Genomic DNA, 10135 nt, shown 5'->3' with positions numbered 1-10135 from the left:
AAGAAGAACAACAATATTATTCCTAAGGTTAGACTTGTACCTCCTCCTGATGATGGACCTTGTCTCCTTCCTACACCTAATATTTCTCCTTTATATGGCGTAGTTCCACCTCCTTCCTCTTATCGATAGAAGGGGCCTACTTCTCCTCTTGTTCAACCTAAAAGGCCTCAACCTAAACCTTCAAATATCAAGGAGAAAATCATTCCTACTTTTTGAAGTGTTCCTTGTTAGGATTCCCAAAGATACTGAGAGGTGGGGGCTGAATCAGTATCTGACCGGTATAATAATTTTATTAACTTATAACATGAAAAGCATATCAAAACTGTGTACCAATAAACCAAAAATAATTCAGTAAATAAGAATAGCAACCACAACATAAGAGACACACCATAACACAATATTTTAACAAGGATACCCGGTGTGGGAAAAACCTCAGTGGGATTTGTGACCCACAATATTCACTTACTAACTAATAAGAGAATATTACTGCTTACAATAGGGGTCTGCACATGTAGGAAGGCCAAGTGCCTAGAGCTCACTGCTCAAATACAAAGAAGTCACACTGACTTACAAAATGGATTATACTAATCCAATGTCTTGTACTACTTCAGATCAGCATCTACTATGCTAGATTTGGTACTGGTTTAAGCTCTACAATATACATAAACCCTTATCCCAATAATATGCACATTAGGTCTGTTATCTTCTTTTCATAGTTCACATTCTAAATGATATATAATGATCTCATACATATATGAGTCGTATTAAAATATGCCAAGTCAGCTTACAAAAATTTTTACAATTAAATACAAAATACATTTAAACAAAATTCCCGTCGGCCATGGTGTCGGTGATTAATCTTTTTGGTGTCGGAGATCTGTATGCCGATGTAGAGTCTGTCGGTGCCAGTGCTTGTGTCTACCTGCCGGTATCACATGATTGTAAGTTTTCCATCAATGACAATACCTTCAATCACCTACAATTTCTCATTAGAGTGTGCATTTGCCAACATTCCTCCTCCTTATTATCCTTCCACTAAGACTCGACAAAATCGTTGTGCGAGAGTAGATCGATGAAGACGTCATGTTCGATCTGATGAATCTATCCCTCAAAATACTCAATCTCCTTAGAGTCTGAAAGTTTACATGATTCCCTTTTCTCTGAAGCAAGATGTTTAACCTACATCTCCAAATCATAAGTTGCACAAAACATGTGATGGTTTTACTTGTATTCGTGTTCTTGCTCCTCTTTCTCTAAACTTTGATGAAGAAATGGGTGAAAATTTTATTCATGATGGCAATACAACTCCTAATGCTTCTGATAGTGAGTGTGAATATGTTGATGTGGACAAGCATTTATCAACTGAATTTTTAAAACCCTAATCCTAGCTCCTAGAATCGAACAGGGTGACTTACAACAATAGCTCCATATGCTGTGATTGATGTCACTCTTCTGTAATGTTGCTCGGCTTCCCGAAATAGTGATCAGCGAGATCGGGAGGCAGATTTCGTGCTAGATTAGCAATATTAGCACTATAGATATTCTCTTTCTCTCCTTTCTTTCTCTTTTGTGATCATTCTTCTATGTGTATCTCTATTATTCTATTGTTCCCGAAATGTCTACTTGGGGATGATGCAAATCATTGAGATCTTTTCTTGGTCTCTTTCATGTTGACTCAAAAGACATCTTCTCTTCCTTTTCCTCTAAGGTAGTGTCCTTCTTTGGGGGATGACGATTATTATATGCATATACATACATGATATACATGAGTTATCATACAACATATTGACCCTGATGAAAGTGAAACTACCATGTACCTCATGTTTTGTGTTCTTTATCCCTGGGTTTATTCCTTGATTGGGGGCTCAATCCTTGTGATAATGTGCTTCCTCTCTTCTCTCTCTTGGGTGTATCCTACCTTAAATAAATCACTCCCAATAAGGCATGTACAATCACTTTAACATGGGGCCATACACTTCGCTCATATTTTCCTTCTTAATAATGAGAATTACTTAGTGAACTTTATTCTGCTTTGTAATCTTTGGTATCCTTGCTTTCATGAATCATAGTGAGGGGAACTTTGCTACTTGCAGTCATGGTTCTCCCCTTCTCGATCTTCCCTTTTACTTTGTCAATCAAAGTCATAAGATCCTAAGTCCCCTAGGGGCTTGGTGCATCTTGCCTCCTTCACATGGTAAAAGTCTTTCAATCTTGTTTCCTTGTACTTTACTAGTAGTACTGGCAAACACTCATACTGCCGAGAAAGTGGGGGCTAAATGTAGTGTCATAAAATTGCAACCCTACAAATTTTTGACCGCATTAGGGTCTCATGCATGTGATATCAAATCCCCTAGCCTGATCGGAGATCGAAGACTACTCAACCCTTGAAATTTGCTTCTCCCTTGGCCTCCACACCATCCTGTCTACACTCTTCCATGGAGAAAGGGGTAGGACAAGGGCAAGGTGCCCCTATCCCTCTTAGGAAAGGGGTGTGGTGCCCATGTCCTCCTAGGATAGGGGCGTGGCTTATTTTGGGGTAGGACCTTTCCTAAGCATGCATTGTAGGTTATGCAGTGAGCGGGAAAAGTTCTCGGTCCCTCCAATGTCACCCTATGATGAAAAATTAGTTTCATTAACCCTAATTGACATGTATTTAAGTTGCATTTTCCCTCTCATTTGGGTAAGTTGGTCAAGTTGGATAAGGTCAATAAGGTGAAAATTGGTGATCAAGCATCTAAGAGCATTCAAGCATCCCTTTCAAGCATTGAGCATCTCAACTTTCCCTTGAAGGCTAGGTGTTGCATTCAAGTCAAGGATTCAACCATTGAAGATGAAATTGATTCCAACATTCAATTCCACACAAGCATTTCTATCAACATTTTTATCACAGCCTCCCTTGAGGTGATTTATATTTCAGTCTTTCATTTACATCTACTTGCAAGTACTTTCTTTCATTACTTGGTTAATTCTAAAACCGGGGTTTGACCTAAAGGCAAACCCCCAAGCCCAACCCATTTTACTCTCTTTTATGTGTGTAGGCTGCAGGTGTGCAATTGTACTTTTAGATTTGGGCTCCATTTGCAGAGGCGGAAAAACCCTTTTTGTTTCACGGATTTTTCAAAGGACCGTGTACATTCTGGCACAGTTTGGGTAACTTTTACTCAAATTCATAGGGCGGCTTCATCTCGACATATTACTACCAGATCTAGATGCACAACTTCATCTCATACTTCGATCTTAAGTTATAATCAATTATGTCACTTTTGCACTACATAATTTAATCATTTCCTTTCCATTTCAAATAGGAAGAGGGGATTAACTTGTAATTCCCACTTCACTTAGAATTCTATCTTCTTCTTTGGAGGTTGAATCTAGTAAATTTTCCTCTCCTCTTCCAATGTAATAGGTGAAGAGTTTTTTAAGGGAAATTTGTAGTGAAACTCTCATCTCCTCTTGGAGGGAAAGGGTAGTTTTCATCTTGATCTCTCATTTACACATTTTTCATCTACCATTACATTTTTGTGACATTACAGTATCCAACCCACCTCCTCCACCAAAAAATCTCTCCTATCCTCTTTCACTTTGTGGTATCCAACCCACTAGTAAGTGACCTGCTCCACCAAATAAACTTTGCACTCTTTCAATCTTTAACTAATTTCAATCCACTATGAACTAGCCACCTCCACCAAATATTGCCCACAACATCCTCTATTGCTTCCACATGAAGGCATGTAACATTCTAACACCAGTTTACAGTATGCTCTTGCACTCTTATAGTAATTCCAACATCTACTTGTATTAATCATCTCTTTTCATCTCTTTTTTCACAAAACTCAGAATAATCAATATTTATGTTTTCTACAACATCTTTTTCCATTGTTGCAACATCTTCAGGTTTCTTTGCTACATCTTCACTCATCCTGAACAATGCATAATCTTCATTAGGTTGTTGAGGAACCTTTACAAAATCCTCTTCCAAGTGAACTTTCAAGTATTCTACCACCTTAACATGTGAGGCACCATCACCTTTTTCACATTTTCTATTTTCGTTCACCAGCTGATGATCCTCTATAACCATTCTCTCCTCTCTTTTCTCTTCATTCATGGGCTACTACAATATCTTTCTATTTCTGGTTGCACTAGACGCACCAAGTAAGAAGTTCATGAGCATAACTCACAAAATGGAATATAGTTATTGAGCCACTCTTCCAAGTGGAAAACAACCTATAGTGAATTCCACCACTAAAGCATATATATTGTATAACTTCTTTTTCCTCTTACAACATTTGGTTGGAGCAACTCCCACCTTCTTCTACCAAAGCTACTCCTCACTTCTTCCTCTTGTAAAATTAAGTCTACCTTTGACTGACTTCCTCCTCCAAATATTATTTTCTTCATACTCCATATCATTCATATTATCTTCTTTTGCACCTATATACAAACTTGTACTAACAATGTTATGAAAATTAGGCATTTCTTTTAGTTCCTCCTCTACATTCACCTCTTCTTCCACACTTCTCTTTTGCATACATCTCATCATCATCTTCATTACCATGAAAATTAAAAATTGTATTTATTACCTCCATTTATATAGTTCCTTTGTTTACGTTACAACTCTTCCTTCTTCACTCTCTTCTGCAACATTTTCATCTTCAACTATTATAACTTTACTCTTCTCCTCATACTCTACTATCGACTTCCTACTTTAATTTATTCTTCCACCTTCTCTTCCTTCAAAGGACATACAATTATTTTTTTCCAACTTTTCTTTTCTCTAATCTCTACTACAACGCCTTTCTCTCCCTTTGAACAGGCAAATTTATCTACACATAAATCTAGACTTTTATCTTCTTTTCTCTTTTCTACTGCTAGTTTCGCTTAAAAAATCTAGCATTCCATACTTGTACTTATTTCTAATCTAAAAAGAGCTAAAATTCCAAAAGGCTTTCCAACATGAAACATCATGCTTTTCCTCCTATTTGACATTTTGTCAAATATTTTGCACATACTCTCAATCTACAACCTGCACAAACTTATAGGTATAAAATAAAATCAATCACATGTCCTCGTTCATACTTTCAACAAACTTTTCACACATAATCAACTCTTTTTTCCATGGTTTATCCTTCTCAAATCTTAATTGCTCAAGACTCTTCATACACTTACAACAACCCATTCAAGCTCCATAAAATTGCTTTAGACAAGTGCAAACTGCCTCATAGTCAATGATATATTCACACAACTCCACTCTTAACCTATTGGTTTTGGGAGAGGTTGCCTTGAATTCAACACTTTACCTATGCTCACAAAACCTTTGGCTCTAATACCACTTGATGCAAGAAGAATCTTTTCTACTAGAACACATAACTCACAAAATAATAGAAAATACAAATACTTGCCCTCTTTTATTCATATATATTTTATAAAACAAATTACACATACAAAAAACTATATAGATGGCCTTTCATGGCCTCTCATCATTTAACTTTTTCTTTCCATTCCCTTCCTGGCTTCATGCATCTTCTCCCTGCCAATTATATATTGAATTCTCTTTCCAATGCAACGACAAAGATGCATTCAACTCTTCATTTCCCTCCTTAAAATTTCAAGAGGCCTGGCTTTTTAGTTTTCTCTAGAATTATTTCTTTTTTAATCACTTCAAATTAGTGGATTTGGAGAGCCTTTACATTCATGTCATTTTACATTTAGGAACTAATAATTTACTAATTTAATCTTAAATGTGTTGGAGACTAGAAAGGATGCCTTGAAGCCTCACAAAACTATATAGAACATTGTTGATAGACCACTTTTGGGTATTGGTTTTGAATGTACAAACATCTTTCATTTTCTTTAAAAACATGAACATCAAAAGTTCCCACATTTATCTTCATGACTACAAATTGATCATAATTTTTCTAGAACAAATGACTTACTAAAAATTATTTCAAAGTACTTGAAAAAAGCCATTTCTAAACATTTTGTGTTTCAATTCTCTTTCCTACAACTTTTAAATATTACAACTTTGAACCCATTAGTGACCTCTTGATGTTGTGAGATGCCAAGAATCAATTGAAATAAACAAAAATTAAAACAAAAAGAATTAACAATTTGTTTTTTTTGATGTGATTGTTTGTATCTTAGAGCCATACATTTAAGATTGTTTGAGGACTAGAATCTTTTGGGAAGAGAGGACTTGTCATGTCCTCTTTCAAAAAATAACAATTATTATTTATCATAAATTTAGCTATCCAAATATAGAAAATTAGGAATTATGAAATGGACCACAAATCGATATAATTTTTTTATTATTTTACTAAATTAAATATAATATTTGATAATCAATGATATTTCAAATTATTTAAATAAACTTTTCCATTTGTATTGTGGTAAATTTGGAAAGTTTCTTTCAACATTTTTTTTTTGCCTCTTCGTAAGCTTATGCCAAATTTTGACAGTTAGCAATTTGCAAAGAAAGTGGAGGATCTTGAAGAAAACTTGGCCAAAGGAAAGTTTCATCCTTTTTGAATAGTGGGATTTGAGGACCCAATTTGAATTTTGAAATTGGTTTCATATATACATGAATTTGGTTCCAGTTCGAATTATTTACATTGTTATTTTTAAAAACTATACATGAATTGTTATAGTTATTGAAGTAATTTCAAGAATTACAATTTGAAGGAAAATATATTTCTTCAATATTTTAGAAAGGAGACATTCGTTAGATTTACAAGGCACGAAAGAAGAGATGGGGATGAAGGTTACAAGAATCTATAATAATTCACAACTAATCAACTATTATACTATTATTATGCTATTAGGCATTGCATTTCATCTGTTGCATATACATTGATATAAATATAAGAAAATACGAATCTAAATACTAGCGTGTTTATTTATTTTTAACAAATCTATAATTAAATTTAAATATGTAGATACACATACTTCTTAGTTGTAGAAGAGATTTCTAAATTGAATTTGTAAACACATTTGAGTTGAATTAAAATGTATTTTAAAACTACTTGTGTGAAGAATATTATCTATGAAACCACCACCTTGAAGAATGATTATTTTTTATCTATCCAATTAATATTAAATACAAAAATTATTTATTTGGAGCTGTTACATTAGATAAGTAAGTTGTATTCCCTTGCATTTTAATAATTTTAATATCAAAATTTTATAATAAAAATAATAATTATAAATAATTTAATTAAATTTGAGTTGAAAAAAATATTAAATTTAATATATTAATAAACATGAAGGTTTTGATAATACATGAAAATAAGTGAAATACAAATTTCAAAAATGACAGTTGACCTTTTTCTCTTCAAATTGGTAGACACTAAAATATAACATAAAAGTTTAATACAAATTAAATTCACTCTCTTAAATTAGTTTAATCCACATTTTTGTAATATATTTCCTATAATAGAAAACTTTATAAAATATAAATTGAATGTATTAATACACAATAATTTTAATAATACATGAGAAAAGTGAAATACAAATCTAAAATGTGAGAGTCAAAGTTTATCTTCAAATTGACACATAATAATATATGACATGAAATGTCAATACTAACTCAACTCACTCAATTATAGTAATCCCATGTTTGTATTTTGATAAAGATAATGGCCACACCCAAGATAAAAGTTAATTATAATTGACACAGAAAATAAATATTCATTATTATGTAAAATATAAATTATATACACAATTTTGTAACAATAGTGAAAGAAATTAAAATAAAATCAAGACACAACTTAGATACAGAACTAAAAGTAGCTAAACTAAAGTTGGCCAACACATAGTCAGGTCGACCTTTGATATGTTAGATTGGATGTATTACACTAAATGGAAAATTTCACCAACAAGACTTGTTGGAAAAACAATCTAGAGCCCCGACATTCTTTGTCAATTTAGGTACTAAATAGACAATATCAATCTTAAATTCTTGTCTCTGATCATATGTTGGATGTGCATTTCCCCAACCTGATTGTTTGAAATATGATCCTTCTAAAAACATATCATGGATTGATCTCAATACACAAGATGAACCACTAGTACACCCATTTTGGTGTGTCACTTGTTTCTTGGTGTAATCACTTGGACCCACAAACCAATTCGCTTCACTCAAGATGGTAGGATTTGAGCTTCCTCCAATTGCATATATTCCCCAAGGCTCATAGTAGTTATTTGCCACATGTGCATATCCCAATCTACACCTACATTATCAATAACAATATGATTAGCAATATGCAAAGGTATCATCTTACCAAAAATATTCGCCATCTACTTACATAGTCTTATAATTATTTATAACTATTTTGTATATAAAAGGGAGAATAGTCTAATAAGTATATTGTAATGAGAAAGATATAAGAAACTAAATATATCCAAAGAATAGTTTTATTCTTGAATGAAACTAATAAGATATTATACTATCATTTTAATCTAACAAAATAAAAAAATATTAAAATTAATGTTTAATATAAAGATGAAAGTTCTAATTCATCCTTACTTTTATATGAATATTTAATTAAATAAAATAATATAAAAGAAATAATAATTTTTTACTTAAATATTCATATATATATAAATAAATTTACCTCTAGATATAGCACACTTAATGAAAACTTACTCAATTTAATTCGTTTGATAAGTTACCTTGGCATGCGTTGCATAAGGTCTGGTCCAAAATGGTTGAATGCCACAGTAACTCTCATGTTTAAGTCGGGTGTATATGTATCACTGTTTCCTAATAACATTACCTGTCATAACACAATGACAACTTAAAAGTTGAGATGAAGGAACCATAAGAACAAGAACAAATCTGAAAAAGAAATTGATCTGCTGAGAAATTGATATTATTTTTGGATGTGATGCTTACTTACCTCATTATGATTATAGAATCTGTTGTTAGAAATAGTAACTGCTGTTGAGCCAAGCGTCACATCTATGAGACCATCACTGCAGTGAGAAATGGTATTATGATCAAGCCAAATATCTCTAGAACTTATAACAGATATACCATCGCCATCCATTGGATAATCTCTCACCACTCCTTTGGACTCATAGAGTAGAACATCTCCAGATCCAGTAGGTTGACAGTCATGAATGGTTAAGCCATGGATGATAACATTGCTGGTATTATAAAGCGTTATGCAGGCCCCATTGCTAATGGTGACTTTTGCTCCCCTTGCATCAATAGTCTTGTGGCTTGCGAAGAACAAGGGCATCAGAAGTTGAATCTCCATATCCCTTGCAAAAACCATCCACAGAGGTTGACTGCGAGTAACACCATATCTGAGAGTCCCAAACAAAGGATTTACAGCATTGTCATCATCTCTGGTGACTGTATATATTGTACCTCCTATGCCTCCCATGGCATAACTTCCAAAGCCTTTTGCACAGTTTGCAAGACTCATCCTGTGATTTGCCCAATTTGGATCTCTCCTCCAGCACTTATCAATGGCATTGTAGTTGCTTTTTGTGTTCAAGGGTCTTGATGTTGACAAGAAAAATTGCAAGAAAATTACCAGCAGGGCTAATTTCATGTGCGTTACAGCCATTTTGTGGTTGTAATGGAGTTCTATACTGCTCGAATATTGGCTTTCAGCTATGAGAATAGAGCATAGAGAATGCCAAGATTAGCTTCATCTGTATGAATTGTTTGCGCAGATGAGCTTATACATATAGTCCGGGACTACTTGAAATTTGTTAGGCTTAATTTAGAATGTAGCGCGCCTGATTTTCAGGCTGTTAACATTATACATATAGTCCATGGATACCTGTTATTTGGTTGGTTATGGAGTCTTAAGATATACGTGGGGCTATGCGTATAATAAGGAGATAGATTGAATCGTAGTGAAACCTCTGATTGCCATTAACCATAATTGGGTGGCTAAGAGTACAATAGGAAGTGACTAATTTATGCAATGAATCTCTAAGTTAAGTATGTTAACACACAGTTTGATTTGAAGTGCTTAAAGAGTTGGTATACATGTGGAATTTTGACTTCTACTAAACTTGGTTTTTGTAGTTAAAGTTATTTTTAAATGATGTTCTGAAGTGTTAACACACAGTTTGATTTGAAGTGCTTCAAGAGTGGTATACATGTGGAATTTTGACTTCT

At 33.5% G+C, this 10135-nt stretch overlaps 1 protein-coding gene across 1 annotated transcript; it reads right to left on the bottom strand.

The window, feature by feature from the left end:
* Positions 1-7864: 7864 nt before the first annotated feature.
* On the bottom strand, positions 7865-9572 carry LOC131035298 (pectate lyase 1-like). Its single transcript, XM_057966974.2, has 3 exons — positions 8895-9572; positions 8668-8771; positions 7865-8225 (listed from the first exon to the last, which is right to left on the bottom strand). The coding sequence occupies exons 1-3, from the start codon at positions 9570-9572 to the stop codon at positions 7865-7867; spliced, it is 1143 nt and encodes a 380-aa protein (XP_057822957.2).
* Positions 9573-10135: the final 563 nt, after the last annotated feature.

The sequence above is a fragment of the Cryptomeria japonica genome, chromosome 5 (assembly GCF_030272615.1).
Source record: "Cryptomeria japonica chromosome 5, Sugi_1.0, whole genome shotgun sequence".
In the NCBI taxonomy this organism is placed as follows: domain Eukaryota; kingdom Viridiplantae; phylum Streptophyta; class Pinopsida; order Cupressales; family Cupressaceae; genus Cryptomeria; species Cryptomeria japonica.
The sequence above is the reverse complement of the archived record's forward strand: the minus strand, read 5'-3'. Positions and strand labels throughout refer to the sequence as shown.